General features: G+C 37.5%; 2 protein-coding genes across 2 annotated transcripts; one reads left to right on the top strand and one right to left on the bottom strand.

Moving 5' to 3' along the window:
- Nucleotides 1-5,806: 5,806 nt before the first annotated feature.
- Nucleotides 5,807-19,655, top strand: LOC143460717 (uncharacterized). The gene is made up of 13 exons (XM_076958326.1): nt 5,807-6,099; nt 6,540-6,699; nt 7,261-7,428; nt 8,775-8,944; nt 9,070-9,118; nt 11,399-11,544; nt 11,674-11,748; nt 11,944-12,058; nt 12,166-12,255; nt 13,173-14,510; nt 15,733-15,831; nt 18,437-18,702; nt 19,084-19,655. The coding sequence occupies exons 2-13, from the start codon at nt 6,546-6,548 to the stop codon at nt 19,321-19,323; spliced, it is 2,910 nt and encodes a 969-aa protein (XP_076814441.1). The 5' UTR covers nt 5,807-6,099; nt 6,540-6,545; the 3' UTR covers nt 19,324-19,655.
- Nucleotides 9,183-10,716, bottom strand: LOC143459901 (uncharacterized). The gene is made up of 2 exons (XM_076957217.1): nt 10,248-10,716; nt 9,183-10,139 (listed from the first exon to the last, which is right to left on the bottom strand). Exons 1-2 carry the CDS (start codon nt 10,450-10,452, stop codon nt 9,625-9,627), a joined length of 720 nt encoding a protein of 239 aa, XP_076813332.1. The 5' UTR covers nt 10,453-10,716; the 3' UTR covers nt 9,183-9,624.
- Nucleotides 19,656-21,456: the final 1,801 nt, after the last annotated feature.

The following is a 21,456-nucleotide window of genomic DNA, read 5'->3' as shown; positions in this document are numbered from 1 at the left end:
TAAAGAGGAGCTTGTTAATATGATCAATCAACGAATCAAGGCATCATTGAACCCAGCAACTCCACATGGTCTAGTCCCATGCACTTGGTAAAAAAATCAAACGGTGGTGTGAGAATTGTAGGGCATTTTCGTAATCTCAACCTTGTCACCAAATCTGACCGTTACAAAATTCCGAACCTGCGAGATTTCACGAGTGAGTTACACGATGCAAAAGTCTTCTCTAAGTGTGACTTATTAAAGGCATTCTTTCAAATCCCCATTGCCCCCAAAGATAAAGAAAAGACAGCTTTCCTTTGTCCTTTTGGTTTATACCAGTATACAAGAATGCCACTGGGTCTCAAATGTTCTGCTCAAAGCTTTCAACGTTTTATGGATTCAATTGCAAGAGATCTAAAATTTTGTTTCGTTTACCTTGATGACGTCTTAGTGTTTTCTCGTAATCACGAGGAACATTTGCAACATCTACACATATTATTCAAACGTTTATCTGCTCATGGCGTTGTTGTTAATCCCGAAAAGTGTCAGTTGGCTGTCTACTCGCTCTCGTTTCTGGGTCACAGTGTGAGCGCAGCAGGAATTCTCCCACTTGAGTCAAAAGTTCAGGCAATTATTGAATTTAAAAAACCGAGTAACCGACTGTCGTTCGCCAGTTAAAGCGTTTCCTTGGTATGGTCACGTTCTACAGACGTTTTTTAAAAAATAGTGCCGAAACGTTACACCCTTTGAATAAATTGTTGGTACCGACGAGCAATAGCACCAGATCGATCGTTTGGTCCGACTCTACGATAGAGGCGTTCAACAAAATTAAAGGGCAGTTAACACAGGTCGTTGCCTTGGCACATCCAGTCCCGGACGCACCTACCCAGATTGCTTCCGACGCCTCTGCTGTCGCTTGTGGCGCGGTCCTGCAGCAGGAGATTGAAGGTTGCTGGAAACCGTTGGCATTTTTTTCCAAACCGTTCACAGACGCACAAATCAAATACAGTGTGTTTGACAAAGAATTATGCGCACGTTATCTCGCGGTTCAACATTTTCGATATTTCATCGAAGGACGTGAGTTTTCGTTATTAATTGACCACAGACCGATTGTTGACGCGATCAAGACTCGCACAACCGAAGCTTCGCCTCGACAAGAACGATACTTCTCTTATATCTCAGAATTCACCAATGATATTCCTTATATACCAGGCTCGGAAAACATGACTGCCGATTTTCTTTCTCGCATTGACGTACACGCCCTCTACACGACCTCCGATGGAATTGATTACACCAAGATGGCCATTTCTCAGCATAAAGCCGATTTCCAAGCGGAGATTGACGACCAAAAATTCACACTTACTGTAGAAAAACGGCTTATATCAGATTCCGGCCTTTCGCTGCTCGGTGCGGTGTCGGAGAAAGGTTTTCGCCCCATTGTCCCCAGGGACTTTAGACGACAGGTTTTTCATATACATCACGATTTATCTCACCCTGGTGCACGCGGCACTTTAAAATTAATTGCTGAGCGTTATGTTTGGACAGGAATGAGAAAAGACGTTAAGGATTGGTGCAGGGCTTGCCTTCATTGTGGGCAATCGAAGATTCAACGTCACACTGTGGCACCCTTAATGAAGTTTCCCCCGCCGTCGGATCGCTTTGAAAGGATTCACTTAGACCTGGTTGGCCCATTAACAGACTCAAACGGGTACACGTATCTCTTAACCATCATTTGTAGCTTCAGTAGATGGACGGAAGTTATTCCTTTACATAACAAATCATCCCAAACAGTTACTTCTGCTTTCATTTTAAATTTCATAGGTCGTTTCGGCTGTCCTCTGGAAATTGTTTCGGACAGAGGCACGGAATGGACGTCCGCGCTCTTCGCTGAACTCTGTTCGTTCATAGGTGCGAAACACAAGCAGACCTGCGCATACAGACCTAGCTGCAACGGACAAATTGAAAGGCAACATCGAACGTTAAAGAGCGCCCTCAAGTGTCATGCGGTTGGAAATGACTGGTACCACAAACTCGGTTGGATTTTGTTAGGTATTCGAACGACCTGGAAGGAAGACATCAACGGTTCAATGGCAGAGTATCTTTATGGTACTACTTTACGTCTCCCAGCGCAATTTTTTACACCACGTGACCAGATGCAGCTGCCCAATACAAATTTTGTGACGGATTTGTCTCAGTTTATGACGACAGTGAGATACAAGACTCCTCGTTCCCCCACCAACAGGAAAGTTCACGTTGACCCGCGCTTACTTACCTGCTCTCATGTCTTTGTCAGGAACGATGCAATCCGCAAACCCTTAGACAGACCATACCGAGGGCCATTTAAGGTAGTTTCGCGGTTTAAAAAACACTTTATTCTGGACTATCGCACTCATCAAGACAGCGTCAGCATTGATCGTTTGAAGCCATCTTTTATCGATATGCTTGCGGATCTACAACCTACTGTTAACGAAGACACTTTGGATCCAGATGACGGACATCCCGAAAGCGTGGTTTTCGGTCATATCAATCTCAGCGACAATGACGAAGATTCACCTGGACAAACAGCCGACCTTGGATGCGATGAAGACGTTGAAACAGCGCACGCTGAAACATTTACGAGACGTGGCAGGCCAGTCAGGAGACCTGCTCGGTATTTGGACACCCCGTAATGATTTTGTGTATGCATTGTTTATTTTATATGTACCATGTAGGAGTATAGCGTTTCCAATTTGTTGTATATATTTTTTCAAGCCTACAAAGGGTAAATTGAGTTTGACGTCTAGCCTATAGCCCTACACTCCATGCATCATGTACTATCGCTGGAATTTAAATTAAAATTAGTTCGACCTAGTCTCTTGTTGCCCAGTTGTCACTTTGTCGTGCTTGTCAAGGGTTTATTATAACCTTTGGCAAATATCTCTCACAATCTGGTGTTACGTGTGATAGCGTTAGACTGCCGATTGTGCTTATCTTAAAGGCCTTAATTGCCACGCTCACTGATGGCCTTAATTGACATGTTCTCTGACGGTTAACCCCTGCCGTGGAGAAATATTTTTTCTGCGTTCTTTTGTTATGGTGTACACTGTACACATAGTGGCTGTTTTTGGGCGACCTACCCACTGCTGACGCTACTACACTTATTCTTATTTTTTTTATTGCACGATACTTCAAGACTGTGGCGCTGAGATGTTACCCAAATTTACTGTTGTACAATTTATGACTGTAATACCATTTCTACAAAATTTTACATCTGATGATTTGTGATATATGTTGGAATTTTCTTATTTTCGCAGTTCAACCCATTTTGCAACTTTTGTGTGTAATCATAGTTGTAGCTGGTGTAGGCTATATGTAAATTGTGCTTTATTCACTGTTCGTTGAAAACGTATGTTATTATTAGATCACATTTTGTTTCTTCATCGTTTACCGCCCCTTTTTCATTCTTGCCGGGGAAGGAAAGATGTTATGTAGCGGCCGTTGGGTGTTTGTTTGGTTTGTCGCTGGTTGGCGCCCTCGCGACGTTCCCAGCATGTGTTGTGTTGTTGTGTTCCTACGTTCGTTTCACCACGCCATTCGCTTTCTGCTTTACTTGCGCACACAGGACAGATGATTCGATTAAAGTCTTAAACTAAGATGGTTGTGTTTTAACTTTAATATATGAGCGAAGCTAGCTTACAATTAAAACAGCAGCCTTCTGAGTCAGGAGTCAGCAACGGATTAAACTAACGACGTACAAGCTTTAGCCTTCGCCATAATTTTGATACCTTCTTTGAAGTCCGATTTGCTGCATGTGCTTCCTGACATTTTGATTTAAATGAAAAAAGCAACCACTTAGGCCTACTGTGAGGTCATCATAGTCAAACACCATCCGAATTGCATTTATTGCAGACATTTCAAAATCAACCAAAAAACTTGTTGGATGTGCATTTGGTATCAGTTGCCACACTGCGCGAAATAACCGCTCATATGTTTCTTGTGCTTTGTTCGGTAGTAAACAGTACAACGCTGGGACAAGGTCGCCATGTCGTGAAGCATGGATAGAGTAAACCTGTGAAAATATTGGCGGGGTAACCTTGAACGTCCCATCAGCTTGCCAGTTTTCTGATAATTCTAGTACTCTTTTGCTCTCTTCGGTGCCAAAAATTAATATCCTATTTTCTTCAGCTCCTGAGTCATACTGCTGTCTCACTCTCCAGTCTCCACCTGCTGGGCTTCTCCAACTCTTTTTGCAATTTACAATTATTAGTATAACCATAACTAAGACTTAAAACTAGGGGAGTCCTGACGTACAGCTTCAATCTGACAATTTACTTAACTAAAGTGTCCATTGCTATTACAATGAGTCCATTGTTACTACATGAGATAGGCTACAAGGCATTGTTTCATAATCTCATCAAACAACTCGTCTAGACCTGGAAAATAATATGTATGTAACAATAATGTAACAATAGGAAATCTATGAATAAAGGTGAAAAACCCGTAGGGTCACCCTACACCCTACAAGGAGCCAACAAACCCTACGAGTGGCAACCTTGACTGCAATACACATACTAAATTGGCTGGGATTAAAGCTGATGCGCGACTAGATAGTGAATTAGAATTTTGACCTTTTGACGGCCAATTTGTCGCCGGTTAATTTCATCGCCGGCCAATTTATCGACGGTTAATTTCATCGCCGGCCAATTTACGTCACGGTTAATTTGATCGCCGGCCAATTTGTTGCCGGTCAGTTGACCACTACCAGTTGTCGCCGGTGAATTTGTTCACGGACACTTCTCATGATCCCGTTGTTTTGCCAGTTTTCCTACAAACATATGTAGCGGCCGTTGGGTGTTTTTTTAGTTTGTCGCTGGTTGGCGCCCTCGGGACGTTCCCAGCATGTGTTGATTTCTGCACTCAAAGTTCGTTCCACCACACCAGTTCCGCTTTTCCATTGCTTGCGTGCACAGGACTGTTTTCGATTAAAGGCTTGAACTAAGATGGTTGTGTTTTAACCTTTAATATATGAGCGAAGCTATCTTACACTGAAACAGCAGCCTTCTAAGTCAGGAGTCAGCAACGGATTAACCTAACAACGTAACAGCATTAGCCTTCGCCATACATACTTTTGATGCTTAAGACGTAAACCGTGCCATTAAATTGGTTTTAGATTGCGGATAAGGATTGTGGAGCTGCGTGAGTTTAAACTAATAATTTTTATAGCCTACACGAAATTCTGAGGTAGCCTATAAGTTTTTTTAGATAAATTTCGATCGATTTCTGTCATTAAGAATCGAAGCTCAGTTGCAAGCAAAATGTTGGATTTTGAGAATAACCACATCGTTAGACAGAATGGAAAACCTGTGGAATTAAAACCGTTGAAAACTTCGAAGGAAAGGACAAATAGGCTATGGACCGCAGACAGGTGGAGAGAATCTTTTCGCCTGCTTGGCATGGCTATAGGTGAACTGTAGCAGTGAAGCCTAACAAATTAGCGCCCAGCACTAATGCCTGGAAAATTAAAAATAAATATGTTTTTGAAAAATAGTTAAAACAGCAGTGTTGGCCTAGGTACAGACCTATCTTTCAATTACCGAATTAGCCTATATTTTTTCAATTTATTTCAAGGATTCAAGTATTTTAACATCCGGTTCTCTCACTAGCAGCATGCCATATTGACCCGGGGCCGATATATATAACGCATAAATTTGTAAAAATTATTGTTATAATTAAAAATAAATCTGTTTTTTTTAAAAAAAAAGCCTTGCATAGTTAAAATAACAGTGTAGGTACTGGTCTATCTTTCAATTACAGAATTAGCCTATCTCTGTATCACTGCATTTAACTTTTCTGCATGTAGCTGATGTCTTTGTCTTTAAATACCTAGTGGAGTTGGAAGATAGAATAATGAAAAAAATTACTTCAAAAAATGTTTAGCATATAATTATGAACATTTGTTGTGAATAAGACGACAATCTTTATGGAAGTAGCACCAACTTCACCAATAAACACCAGGCTAGGTCAAAACAAGTGAATAAACTATTTGCCGTGTTTTGCTCCAACTCTGGTCCCACCTGACTCAGAAGCAGAATTAATTCCAATGGCCCGGACTGCAGAGTATGGCATCTTCCAGCTAAACCTACGGTGAGACAAACAATAAACAATGCGGTGCACAAAAATGCTCTCATGCAATGGAAGTGCGCAATACCATAGTAATGTACGCAGTTTGACTTATTCAAACTTTAAATCAATTGAAAGTTGAGTGCACAGAAGTTCTGTACAAGTCATTAAGTGCAAAGTAATGCACTTTAAGTGTGGCACTGAAGCTCTTGGAAAGCAGTATTGAGTGCTAGTATGCCAAACTCTCAGTATGGCCTATGACAGTTGACAAGTTTGATTTTAGTGTGTTGGATAAATACGCACCAATAAATTTATTGCCAAAAAGTTGTTTCTGATAATACTTATAAAATGCTAAACTATAAAGTCAATGAACTTATCTAAAGTGTTAAAATTTTCACTTGTTATTGAAATAAAACTCCTAAAAGTTATTTGTAGTTATTAAAACAAAAAAATATAACGTTTAGGTCAACATGAACAACGATGAGCAACAACCTTCAACAAGTCGTCTTCCTTCGAACCAGCCAAGTACTCAATCTCCTCCTCAATGGCCAGATCGAGACCACAGGAATCACTCTACGCACCGATACCATCCTTACCATCAGCATGATCATCCTGTTCATCAAGGTAGTTATAGTATAGAAATACATTTTTCAGCTTGAAGTTACGCAAAATTTGCATTATTGTAAGGCTGTTGTTATGTTTTCATGGTAGTCATCAGAAAATTGTTTCTCTTGTCGATGTGTGGTCATCATGAATGCCTTGTTAAAAATTGATTCAATTGTTCAATTGTTCACAATTGAAGCATCAATGGTTCATTGATTGTGTCATAGAATTATTAGTTGGATGTTTTCTAAAGGATATGGTGGACAGACGCTTTCCTGGATAAATACAATATTCAGTTTAATTCAGAATCGTAACCATTAATCAATGATGACTTCCGACCTCAATTTCAGCAACGAGTATTTCAACTTAGATTGATGACATATTTACAGCCTGGTCTAATTTCTTGTATCTTTTATCTTGAAGTGATTTGCAGTTAATAAACAAACAATCACAAAAGTTAATTTGCTGAAAATCTTTCATGGAATAGTTTTGTTTATTGTAAATTTTTAATGAAATTGCTAATCTATATACAAAGCAATCTATTCTAATATGTATATCATTTTTTTTACTTTGCGTCGTTAGACACAACTTTTTATTCAAGTCAACATCATCAGTTGATGCAACTTGAGCAACATCCATCAGATTATTTTCGAATGAATCAACATGAGCAACCTCGGCAAGAGTTAGGGCAACATCATTCAACTATTATTTATCCTCAACAAACTGGAAGACCTGAGTATGAAGTGCAAGGTATCAATGTTTCTTTCCCCCATTCTCACATAAGATATGAATTTGTGTAATTTATCATAAAATTGTTATTCTGGCTAGAATTCTTGTCTTTTGTTGATTTGAAAATGCTCATGGTTGATTTCATTCCAGGCAGCAGTTAATAGCTTTGTTGGATATTACAGTCGACTCCGCTTAATTCGGACACTTTGGTTCCGCTCACTTTTGGCCGAATTAAGCGGAGAAAAGGCTTTGTCCGAATTAAGCGGAAAATCAATTGTTCGTTTCATGGTCATGCATAAAGGCAAAAAACGCATTTAAAATACTGTAGTGTTGCGTAATAAATGAATTGCAGCTGCGCTATACTGCAGTAACTGGCACTGATCGCATAAAACGTCTTCGTTTACTTTAGTGAGCAATTTCACTTTTTGTGCTAAACTTTTCTTTACAATTTTGTCCTACAAGATGGACGCAATTGTACCGAAGTAAAAGCGACTATGAAGCTGGCACGGCGTTATATGAGTTCATTGTCGATTGTTACTGCATGGATCGTCATTGTTTCACCATAATCACTCATAATGCAATTGAATCTTGTCTTAAAACGAACGAAGTACTGTTTATTGTATCATAAGTTTCATAACCTAACAATGGAATTGTGAACCTGTGTCCGAATTAACAGGAGCTTTTTACGTTCAATTTTTACTTTTGTTCCGTTCCCGAGCATTTTGGCCGAATTAAGCGGTTGTCCGGGTTATCCGGTGTCCGAATTAAGCGGATTCGACTGTATATTGTAAATTTAGTTAGATGAATGCAGGATAACATTTTGCCTCTAACCATTGTATTTATTTTATACATTTATTAATTATGTCACATTAAAAGACAAAAGAATTTTTTCCAAAAAGTGAACTGTAAATAAATGATTTTTTAATAACTATCACACTACTCCATACCACCGTACTATACCTAGAATAAGTTGCAGGTCTATACTTTATTTCATGCATTTTTGTTCAAAAGTTCTAAACATTCTAACCCTGTCCGATGACTCATCACTTCTTGCTTTTTTGATGTTTTTTGCTTATGCTGCTAATCTGCTCATATTTCAGTTTGTTCGGTTCAAGTTTTAATGTAATTATATTTCGATTTAAACTTTTCTTCTGGTTTTCTAATCTTGTCTCTAACATGATAATCAAAAAGAAACTCGCCCCGGTGTAAATTAAATCATGCCCAAGCCAACTCTGTTGTTCTGCTGACAATTCTGTTTATTTACTTGCCAAGAAATTGCGATACTGTGAAAGAAAGAAAACTTTCATTATAATTAATCAAACAAGTAACTACGAACCAACTAACTAACTCATATTTCTTATACATAGCATCCACCATCATGCATGGACATGGAAGTAATCATACTCAGCGTCAACATGAGCAACAACCTTCAACAAGTCGTCTTCCATTGGACCAGCCAAGAACTCAATTTTCCTATGAATGGCATCCAAGGACAAATCCTCTGCATCCACCAATTATGCAACCTCCACCACAGCAGGTTGGGTATTAATGGGTTTCATTTTTATTTTTGGCTGTGATTAGCTACGTCATTTATAAACGATCATAGCTATGTAAAAAGACTCGTTGTTCATAATATTTTTATTTTGCGAAACTGTTTTGTAGATTGTTTCTGGAAGTTGGATTCAGCCTTTCAGCAATCTGCATGCCCAAGGTATGATGTGTTTGTGTTGTTTTAGCTTAGATTATGTTTTTGACATTTAATTTTCATTGATAGCACCGTGTAACACGATTTTTGTTCCCGGGTTCTAATTGATATTTCCTGATCTCTCTCACCTAGAAACTTCCAAAAATCAATATAGTTCATTCCAAACATTGATTTTGTGGTTAGGAGAGTAATTTTTTGAATTTGCTGGTATGTGCAATATTGTGCATGGTTATACTGATTTACCCTATAGGAAATGGATATTTACCAAACTGTTCTTGATCGCTGTAAGTCCATTTTTAATCGCTTGGCATCGGCTAAGAAGTTATATTCTATCAATGTATTTACTAAATATTCTGACGCGTTAGTTGTAGGCTATCGATTGCTTTTTCGCAAAGCAAATTACAGCCAACTTTTGGCTATTTTTCTGTCTGGCAAAGGGTTAATTCTGAGTTGGCATAATAAAAGGCAACGAATTAGAATTTTTAGCAAATTCATTTTTAGCAAATTCTTATTTAGCAAATTCCATTTTGCAATGTGAAAAAGCTGGAAAAGCTTTGGTGACGTTTGCGTTGTTCAGTAACTTGGACAGTATCATCCAGCAAGTTCCATTGCTTAAGTCGAGATGTCAACAACTCCGCATTAGATTTGGTCAGACCAAGATCTCTGATCAAATCATTCAGATCTTTCTGATTAGGGTAATAAGGTTTTCCCTCTTCCAACTGAGGAGATCGAATAAATTCATCAATGGCAACATCTACATCTTCTTCCTCAGTGGTGAACTCATCATCTGAGAGTTGCTCATTTCTTGGGGGGGGGGGGGGATTAGACACTGGCAGTTCATCTGAATGTGGCACCGGAGCTATTGAGGAAGGAATATTTGGGTAAGCAATAGGAGGAACATTTTTTCCAGCTCTGCGTCGGGATGGATTAACCATACAAAAATAGCAGTCATCTGTGTGGTTTGTTGGCTCCCGCCATACCCTTGGAAGAGCAAACTTCATCGCCTTTTTCTCCCCTCGATACCAACCTAAAAACAAATAACCAATTCTTAATTTGCTGTAACCATAAACATACAAATAGATCAACTTCAATATAATTAAGATTAGCCTAAATAATATGATCGATGAAACCTTACCTTCCAAAGTCTTTTTGCAGTAATCGCAAGACAAATGTGGTGCCCAAGGTCTGTCTTGGTCTCCAACAGGCATTCCAAAATAAGCATTGTAGGCTTCACACATCTTAACGGAAGCCAAAACTGAGTGCTTCTTCGCTCTTGTCTTGATAAATTGTCCACAAATGAAACAAAACGCATCAGCAAAATGTTTACAGATTCTAGTCATTTTGAAAGCACTCAAAATGTTGTCCAATTAAAGAAAACGTTAAAAAATTATCAATTGCAAATCATAAAATATTCTATACAACACCTCAAAAATCAACCCTGCAAACAGAAGTATCTATAAAATGGCAAATATTGCAGAGTATATTAACATTTAAAAGTGATTAACATCCACCTTGGATGCTCTTTAGCCATATCTTTGATATCTTTTCTCAAAAATATTGCGATTTTAGAATTTCAGTCTCTAAACCACAAAAACAAAGTTTATATGAAATAAAGTTGATTTTCGACACTTGCTGGTCCTAAGCAATAGGGAAAAATCGATTAGAACCTGGGAACAAAAAAACTTTTTTATTGTTACATTGTGTAGGCAGTAATCTATAAACAACGTATAGCACCTGAGGATTTTTGTGTTATTGCTTTAGTTAAGGCCCACAATGGCACATGCCAGAGCTAGCACAGCAAGGTTGTCTTTGGAGATTTCTTGCAAGCCGATTTTGCTTAACGGAGCTGGCAGCAAGTTAGCTAAATTAAACAAACGTACAATTTGCTTCAAAGAAACCTCAGAGCAATTGCAATCTATTGCTAGATTCTGTCTAATGGTTCATGATAAGTTAGGATTTTATTTTGGTGTGTTAAAGCTGTTAAAATATTGCAAATGAACTTACACTTTTGACTTAAACTTATGTCTCACTTTTTTACTCACGCTGCACTTTCAAAGCTGCCAGTTCTTAGTAAAACAAAACTATGTCATGATATAACTTGATATATGGTGAAAAAGATAAAACTGAATGAAATATGTAACATGTGCTGCTGTAGTAACTTTTTTGTGAAATTTCCTTAAACCAGTTATGGTCTACAATAGGTGCAACTCAAATTGTGTGTTGCTAATATGTTATAAGATTTGACCAAACTCATCATTGTAGCTTGTTTTATTTTCTCTTTCCTAGAACCTAACTATAACGCTCATCCACATGAAAGACGAAACCAATTTCAACCTTGGAAGTTTCAATTACATCAACTGCCTTCAACAAGTTTTTCACATCCTCAAAACTGTGGGCCACGGATTCCACATCTTCAAGGATTTTCTCCAATGGTTAGTTATCAACCAGGATAAGAGCAACACTAAATTATTTATAAAGTTTAACAAAATTTTTAAAGATTTGTTGCGTTGAATTTTTTTAAGATTAACGATTTTTCTTCACTTTGTGTTTCAATGTTTCAGGCATTTTTGCCACACAAAGCTTACAGAGATGATGCCGTGGCTTCTCAACCTTTCCAGCCAGTTCCGCAATCTGAGGTGGCATTATATTGCAGTGTGATTTATACAAGTTTGTTTAAATTACAGCATTAAGCGTAGTTATTATCCACAATTATTCACATCATTATTCATAGCTTTATGTTGCAAAGGTACATTCCATGCATGACCTTTGCACCCTTTCATCTATGATGTCATATTTCAAATTTTTATCAGCAAATTTTTGGCTCTTTTTAGACAAGGCGTCACGCAGAAAGCAAAACATCAAATTGTCAAAGCACAAATATACAATCATCCAGTTCTTCCAATCGTGTTAGTGACTACCAGATACAAAACTCAAATCTAATACAAGGTAAAAAGTGAAATGAAGGCATTTTTAATTTTGTTTTCTGCAGAAAGCGTTTTCAAATCTTTGATGACACAAGAATCCTTATTTTCTAAATTTATGTTTCATTTAAGGCATTCATGGACCTGTCAATATCAATCAAAACCAATATAATGTTACACCACAACACCAACATGATGATGAGGTTGTAAGCGATGAAGATGGTATGTTTCAGTAGTTTGCTTCATTTTTAAATTTGCAAGTATTTGGCAGAAGGTAACAATTAATGGAAACGTTAAGAATTGTTTATTTTTGCATAAGTTGATCTTTACAACAGCACTTTGCCAACAGGTGTTCTCTTTATTAACTCGGTTGGCCTTAAATGGTGATTATGGCAACACAATGTAACACAGCAACAATATAAAAACAATAACATGCTTGATGACTAAGATGTAAGTCTATGATGGTAGCAGTGGTGGACTAGCTTAGGAGTTGGCATCAACCTTAAATATTGATCTCAGTGAAGTTTAGCTGAACATCTACCATTACCAGTATAAATACATTAACAAACTTAACATAAACATTAAGAATAATGTGACTTTTTGTATAGATATGTCACTTTTTATAACAACACTGTGTCTTACTTAGACATTATTATTATCAACAAACTGTGTAATTATGATAAAAAGGTTGTTCTGTGCTTACTCTTTATTATGCGGCTAACCAGTTAACTGAAACACAAATATCCAGATAGTAAATTCATAGTAAATAATATAGGATAGTAAATCTCCTATATAAAACCACTTATTCATGCTTGATAGTAACACCTGAGTTATAGATATTGTTTTCACATTGTGACACCATAATTTTCAACATGTTTGTCATAATCAGTGCTGAATTTGCATTTTTATGACGTTTTTCTGGCAATAACTGTTTGCAAACTAAGGATTATGTTTGCAAACTTTGACCATTAAACTTCTGGCAACTATTCTTTGCTTTAAAGTCAATTTATTTTTGGACTAGCACTTCTAAGTTTGCACTCACTTGACCCAGGGTTTTTTTATTATGTGTGTCACTTAGCTGTTTTTCTTTTTCAGTCATGAAGACAAATCATGAATGATACAGTTTTTTATATTTTTAGGGAAAAAAGCCATTGATGAAGTTCTTAAATGTCAGGAGGAGATTCTGGAACGTGAAGGAGATTTGCATTTCCAAAGCAGCGGGCTTTTCCAAGACAACATCCCAATTGTCCATCCAAGCATCACTAAAATAAATTTTTACAGTGGGGGGGCTGCTAGAAACGTAGGGGAATATAAACCATCTTTTATCAATGACTCTCAAGGTTTTCATCCTGCAGGAAACACTAAATTCGAAGATATCTTACGAGATTCTGGTACGTCACGTTTGACATCTATTGTGGGAATCCCAGGCGCTGGAAAAACAATCCTGAGCAAAAGACTTGTGAGAAGCGGAAACAAAAAAACTGAACGTGTCTGGTTCCACAAGAAGTTTATGGACATGAATTTTTATTCAGAGAAACTGACATTCAAGGAGTTAATGTTTGACAAAAGCTTCCCAGAACTTGATAAGAAGACTTCCTTCAACGCTTTTGCTTGGGTCAAGAAGAATGGCCATAAATGCACATTTGTGTTTGACGGCCTTGACCAAGCAGAGTTTGCATTAAATGGAAATACTCTGAAACAGTACTTTGACACTCCATGTAAAGTGGAAGATCTGTTCAGTAATTTGTGTTGTGGACACTACCTACCAAGATCTGAAATAATTATAACATCACGGTCACATTCACTTTTATTTCTACCACAAAACATGAGACCTGGTACAACTTACCAATTGGGTGACTTGGCATTTGATGACATGAAAGATTTGTTTTGGGCATATGCTGGCACAAATGCAGATGAGTTATGGAGGAAACTTGATAGTGAAGCTCGCCATTTGCTCCCTCTTTGTCGCAATCCACTTCTTCTTCAACTTGTCATATCAGCCGGACTTGATCCATCTTCAAAGGTTGGAGAAATGTTTACCTTGACAAGACTTTTTGAAAGTCTTAAAGACAACTTGAAATACTCTAAAAATGTTCAGGATGTCAAACTTTTTAATGAACTTTTGCCAAGCATTGCAAAACTGGCGTTTCGAGCCACCAGCAAAGGAACAGTTGCCATTACTGTCGATCAACTCAAAGATGTTGGACTAGATCCCAGCAAGGTCGATGACATCATAGTTCAGTTGTTTACCTGCAAAGACTTCACCAATTGCTTCAGAGTATTTGATGGAAACACAAGGCTCTACTTCAGTCATCAAAGTTTTCAGGAATATTTTGCTGCTTACCACATTGTGTACAACATGATGAAAGATGAGTTTGAAACATTTGTGAAGAAAAGGTTGTTTAAAGACCACTGGGCTGTTGTAAGAAGATTTGTTTGTGGTTTCCTGCTTGATTTGGAAGCTAATTCTGAAACAGGTAATTGGTTGTTTTTGCATAGTCCCTTAAAGGGAATATTTAATAACATAGCATAGTTTGTTCTGGATTTAGTGAGTAACATGATTAGTTTTGTATGTTCATGTATTTTGATTTATGTGGGCCACCCACCTGACTTTCATATCTTTTTGTTTTCTCATTTGTAAATAATATATCTTTGCTTCATTTTATTCTTTCTTGGCATTATTTGTTTAAGTGCAAGTGGCGCAACCCTAAAAGATAAATCTGTAGCTAACACTTTATTGTGTGCGCATATCTATATATATATATATACATGTGTGCATATATCTATCAGATTCTGACTCGTGCCATGGTTGCAGGGAAGTACCTGGCAAGTCGCATTATGAGATAAATTTTGAAACGAAACTACATATTAAAGACTTTATTTTAATTATAACTTGTTTTAGCGATGAACTTGTTTTTTTACTGTATTTTATTGTACTGTTCTTTCTATATATTTTCGTGCATGTCCCAACTTATGTATAGTGAAGTGCTCTTCTTTTTCTTCGTTTTTATCTTCATATAATTATAATCTAAATTTTTTGACACAGTGCAATTGTAGATCCAGCCAATGCTTGTTGGGTAATAATGCAATATTATAATGTGCTTTGTAAATGTATTACATTTCTATGAGAACTTTTTGTTAAACCTTTTAATCTAGTGATGCGTGTAACAAGCATTTTGTAGATTTGTTTTGATACTTGCTACAGACACTTTTTGGTTAATTTGTCGGGAAATTTGCTATTTTTGTAATTTTTTAAAGGAAATCTTAAATGGCAAGCATCTCAAAACTTCAACTATTGGCAGTGTCCAATTATCTCTGACTTGTTTTATTGTTTTTTATTTCTGGTCACCTATGATTAGATTCCGCAATATTAGCTGTTTTTTACCATGAAATCGATGTTAGTTGTTGTATTTTAGTTGTTTATTTCGTTGATGTTCTGCTTCATCGCTTTAATACTTTTACTTTGCTCAAATAGTTTATTTCTACTTGCTTGGAACTGAATAGTTTCGCCATTATCATGCCACCATTGCCATTTATTTATTTATTTCTAAGCAAAGTCGGCAAATTCCCAGCCTTATTATGGCTGTGACTTTGTTTATATTTTATTTTATGTGGGACTAACACTAGTATGGCTACTGATGTGTCATAAGTTAGCAACATGTGTGTTTAGCTTGAAAAGTGTTTGTTATTTGTTTTTAGATCTTGAAGAGAAAACGGAAATTTTGAAGACAAATCTTATTCAACAGTTAAAGATCGTTTCAGAACGTGTTGACAGTTCTAACAGCGGCCTTACAGCAGGTACTTCAATACACCATAGGAGTAAGTTAAATCATTTTTTCAAGGCAATAAAACTAATTCTATGGAAAATGACAGTATTGGAAGTTTTATGATGGTAGGTATTTACCTTTTTCTACTTCAAGATCTTGATTTTTTTTTTGAGAATTTTCCTGGTATTTTTACTTCACACAAAATGTGGCTTTTGACTAACTTCCGTTCTTTCATATATATTCCTGATACTACAAGATTCTTAATTTTTTTTCGTTTTCCTCTTCGTTTTTGCCTGTGTTGAGCTTGTCGTACTCTTTTATTGAGCTTGCCAGTGTGGCAGTGAGAGGCCAAGTTGCATACAGTGTTGATAGAAGAGCAACACGTCTGTATGCGTTGACTAACGGCTGTGAGGTTGTCTTGCCAGTCTATATCTGGCTTTAAATTGTCATTGTTTGGTAATGATGGAGCCTAGATATGTAAAAGAAGACACAAACTCTACATCGATATGATCGATGCTGATTGGTTGTGGGTCAGAGCCTTCACCCTATTACCCACGTACATCCGTTCGATCTTTGTCCAGCTGATCTTTAGACACAGATTTTGCACAGTCTTCTTCATAGATATGGCAAACATCTTTGGGTGGATGGATGGTAGAGCAGAATAGTGTGTTATTATCAGTGTACTATAGCTTTGAGATATGGAGATCATCAAATAGAAACACTATGAGACCAAACTCTCTGGTCATGAAGTTGTCAATCCGTCAGAATAATCAGAATAGATCTGGCGCAGCAACACAGCTTTGTCTCACATTTCTGTTGATGTCAAATCACTTAGAATCCTTGTAATTTATGTTGACGCAACTCTCTATTATGCCATAAAGGACTTTAAAAAAGGATACAGATTGTACTACCTGGAACCTCCACAGAGAGAAGTGGTCCACTTTGTCAAATGGAGTTTTTTTGATGTAGAAAGGCGATGAACAAATGTAGGTCTTTACAAAACTCACCTTTTTTATATCGAGTGAGATGGTGGAGATGTGGTTGGTGGTGGAGCGAATGGAAATTAAACCTGCTTGTTGTGTTCAACGAGGGATTAAGAGAAGAATTGTACCCCTGTGATTGTTGCAAGCAAGTTTTTCTTTCCAGAAGGTTAGAATTACATGACAGGTCTCATCTTTGTGTGCTCCTTGATAATCAAGTGGTTGATGATATAGGTGAATAATTTAATCAAGCAGTTTTCGCCAAAATTAAACATCTCTAGGTCGATGTTGCAGATGCCGGAAGCCTTTTCAGCCTCCATCTGCTAATCTCGGTGCTGGTTACAGGGGAGATGAAGCCGCTACCAGACAATGGTCGATCGATCATAGAATCAAGGGTGGTGTCAGTGCCTCAGTGGAGGCAGGAGAGTGATTAATGATCTGGACAAAGTGCTTCTTGCAGCAAGTTATGGAGTCATGTTCCATGTTAGTCACAACACTGACAGTGTCTTTTATCAGGACAAAGCTAGTGCAGGGTTCTTCTTTTTCTTTGCTGAGGTTTTTAAAGGTTGATTTTGAATCTAACGTAAACCTTTTTTAATTCAACTCTTTTCTACACTTGTTTTATAACAACCCAATTTTTGAGCATTTTGATGACAAAATGCCGTAAGTAACCTTGTCCTTAATTTTAGAGGCTTACGTTCAAATCCTCATGGTTGTTCAAGCCAGATGTTATTCAGCATCCCAGGTTAGATGTCGGGACATGAGTTGAGCAGCTACTGCGTCGTGCTCTTATCCAAAACTTGTAAGCCATGTATTCCGTGGGATACGAGGTAGATAGAGCAGTTGGATATCACATGGTCTATGGTTGGCGTGTTCGCCCCACACTCACAACCCACAGAATTTGCTACTCCCCATCTGTACATAGTTGAGAAAGATCACTCCTCACTCGTTGCAGGCGATTAAGTCATCGCCGGATAATTCTGACTAACAGGACTTCAATGGACTGGGCGCCGGTGTCAGTGATGAAATTGCAGGAGTTTTCTGCTGTTCTACATTTGATTTATGGTTCGCTCAGCGAACTGCGCTGATGCCTTTGTTTGAACCCAACTATAGACCGTCTGGGAAAAATACAAAACTATGTATAAAGCTCACAAGCACAAAAACAAAATTTTCAAAATGTTTTCATCGAGAGCAGATTTGCCAGGCAGATTTAGTGGTTTTGGATGATTAAGGTTTGCTTTATACTGTGATGCCAACAATTTGAGTTTTTAGTACATGGGTAGAATTACAGCTCAGTGTGAAAACGTTTCTTTCCGTTGGTACTAACGTGTATTGGATGGTTTGTAAGAATTAGTTTGGCTTCATAGACAGCAGGAGAAATTGGTTAAAATTTGTGACACAGCCAGTTTTTATTTTTCGCGTGTATTCTTTTGTGAAATTTTATATTTGAAAAGGAAACATTGGTTAGTACCAATTTTTGGACTGTTATTTTCTCATATTGTTTATATACTGTCAAGTCTCAGCTTAAAGCTTCCTTGAGTTTTGTTCTAAATATTCATCTGCAATGGTAAATATTTTATTAAATTGTTAAAACTCTCAAATTTATTTGATACAACAACAGCTGGTTGATCGTTGTGTTATGTTTATATGTTGTAGATGAAAACCACTCACCCAGACTACTCGACCTGTACGCCTGCGTTGAAGAAGGAAAAGATTCGTCCATCGCAACCAAAGCAGCAGAGCATTTTCCAACAACAATCCCATTACCGCAGCCGATGAATTCAAACCTGGTCCCTGGGTTCTTGAACGTCATGAAACACGTCACAAAGCAGTTGGATGTGCTCAATCTGGCCGGCTGTTACCTGGATGCGAAATCATTTCACGAGATCGCATCGGTCATAAAAAAGATGAAACCAGGACAAGTAAGATGTTGTTTACATGAGTTACTTATTTCCGTTTTGTCTATATGTCATAATAATACCTATTTTGACATCTAAAATGAAGTAATAATCAGTTAAACGATGCGGAATTAAATAGGCCTATAGCTATAAGTTATAGTTGACACGTCAACGACGACGTTGTAGTTAACTTCAAACATTTTTAAAAACAAACATAACGAATCAGCTGAATCTACAACTTTAGTCAGTACCACAAATGAAAATTATTATCCGTACTTTTGTATATTAACCATGCACATAGCATGTTATATTAAGATGGAATCTGTGCATCGACGTCATTAGCACTGAGTTGAACCGAAATAGACCAAGTTATAATTGACGTCATCACAAATATTTCAACTCTAGATTGGAGAGATGGATATCTCTCGTAACGATCTGCGACCATCAAACATGGATGACGTCATCGGGTTGTTGAGAGTCGTGAGAGAAGAGCTGTCGATGTTGTATTGCATCGTTGGTGAGGATGGAATAAGACGACATGCTAATCAGGATGAAAGAAGCAAAATCCAATCAACTCTCAACAACATTCAAACCAGGTTGAAAGTTCATGTTCGTGTTTATGGTATCACACTTCGCTCACAGTGAATCCGGATGGAGGAGACAAACTCCAAGAAGCGCTGAAGGCGGCTAAAAGATGCGGAAAACATATTCACATTGATGTTGTTATCATACTTCGCTCACGACATATTCTTTCATTTCATAAGTTTTTTTGAAAGTTGCTACACAACCGCTTAATTTAAACTAAACCTAAACCAAGGTAAAAAGAATGATTATTGTGATGTCATAACTAAACAATGTTTCCAAAATTGAATTGGAGTTTTTTTAATTTTTTGTTCTGATTTTTTATCAATTTGTTTTTAGCGCGATGGTAAGTACAATGTTCATTTTGACGTCATAATAAAAGAATATTGATTTTCTTGAGTTGGTGTTGCATCAATAGAAATGTTTATAATTGTTGAAGAAAGCCCAAGTTTATGGAACGCCAACGCCGCAAAAATAGCAAAGTGTTAAATTGAATCGCAAGTATGCAAATTATGTTTTGTTTTCATAATTTGATTGGAAGGTTTTCAAACGTAATTTTATAGATTCAAATCACGAAACAACAAACCAAACGTCGAAACCGGCATTCAAACGGGCTTTTCTGTGATTGCTGTTGCACGATTCATATGGCAATTTTCAAAATGGTTTCTCAACATTTACAATTACACCACAGTTTTATAAACTTGACTTTTCAAATCAAACCACGACATTTTAAGTCAGATATAACAACTGCAAAGCAAACTGGCTGTTGGCAAGTTACAATGCCTAATGGCAAATGGTATTTTCTTTAATCGGATTGCAGTTTTGTTAATCACATGTCGGTTTTTTGAATCATGTAACTTATACCATGAATTATAAAATGGCCAAATGATTGGAAATTAGTCTTCGTGAATTAAAAATGGGCGAACCAATTTGCAAAATACATACGTGATTAAACAAACATGCATTCCTAAAAGTACTAAATGATTCTATAAAAGTACGTATGAATCGCATAACGTCTTCATGAATTGCCAAGTATAGATGGATCGGCAAATGTATAGATGATTTGCGAAAAGTGCATGAATCGCCAAATGTACATGATTCGGTAAATGCATGTATGAATCGCCAAATGTACATGATTCGACAAATGTATGCGTGAATCGCCAAATGTACATGATTCGACAAATGTATGCGTGAATCGCCAAATGTACGTGATTCGATGAATGCATGCGTGAATCGACAAATGTACATGAATCGATGAATGTATGCGTGAATCGACAAATGTACATGAATCGACAAATGTATGGATGGTTCGTTGTTAGAGTGCGCGGCGCCAAGTGTGCAAAAATGTCTCTATTGGGGAAAAAATGTCTCTCTTGGAGATACCAAGAAGAAAAAGGGATTTTGAGAGAAGACAAAGTTTTCCGAATAGCCTATGTTTCGGGCAGACCGAAAGTTACCGTGTACCGTCAGTGCAAAATACTTTGCAATCAGGAATAAGCGTAAGCTTAGTTTTGTTCGCAATGAAGAATGGGATGTTTCTTTAGAAGTTATTTCAACACTACACGCGTTAGGTTATGTTCTATTTGAAATGTGATTATTAAGCCGGGCCAGTACTGCAGTGCTGTGGTATTCCTTTCCATTCAGGTCTGCAATTCTGACTGCAAAATGAAATAAACCCAACCAACCTCATGTGCTGCTTAATAAAACGCTAAAAGGCGCTCTTGCAAGACTAGCCTGAATAGGATATACCAGCCTTCCACAGCACTGCTGTACTGGTCCGGCTTAATAATCACTAGGGCAACCAGTTTTTTGACCTAAAAATTTTAAATTTTGACCTCATTTTGAAAAACGCTATACTGATAGTCTCTACAGTCTACACTGCAAACGACGGTTCCACGACAATTAACCGTGGGAAATTGACCGCGAACAAACTCACCGGGGACAACTGACCGTGACGTAAATTTACCTAGAACCAACTGACCTCAAATCATATTATCACTTAAATCATATAATTTGAATAAACAACAATGCTAATTTGCGTAAAAATAAAAATAAAATGCGTAGCGGTTGATTTGTGTCGCCGGCCAATTTGTTGCCGGTCAGTTGACCACGACCAATTATCGCCGGTGAATTTGTTCACGGTCAATTGACGTGATCCCAGTATTTTTATTATGTGTGGCCGACACTGCACACAAA

This window comes from Clavelina lepadiformis, chromosome 5 (genome assembly GCF_947623445.1).
Source record: "Clavelina lepadiformis chromosome 5, kaClaLepa1.1, whole genome shotgun sequence".
Lineage (NCBI taxonomy): Eukaryota > Metazoa > Chordata > Ascidiacea > Aplousobranchia > Clavelinidae > Clavelina > Clavelina lepadiformis.
The sequence above is the reverse complement of the archived record's forward strand: the minus strand, read 5'-3'. Positions and strand labels throughout refer to the sequence as shown.

Bases quoted from the DNA above. Each gene is read 5' to 3' on its own strand.
- LOC143460717 (XM_076958326.1), top strand. From the start codon at position 6,546: ATGAACAACGATGAGCAACAACCTTCAACAAGTCGTCTTCCTTCGAAC. The intron at 7,429-8,774 runs GTATCAATGTTT...TCTTATACATAG, and splicing joins ACCTGAGTATGAAGTGCAAG to CATCCACCATCATGCATGGA. The intron at 14,511-15,732 runs GTAATTGGTTGT...ATTTGTTTTTAG, and splicing joins GGAAGCTAATTCTGAAACAG to ATCTTGAAGAGAAAACGGAA.
- LOC143459901 (XM_076957217.1), bottom strand. From the start codon at position 10,452: ATGACTAGAATCTGTAAACATTTTGCTGATGCGTTTTGTTTCATTTGT. The intron at 10,140-10,247 runs GTAAGGTTTCAT...ATTTGTTTTTAG, and splicing joins CTGCAAAAAGACTTTGGAAG to GTTGGTATCGAGGGGAGAAA.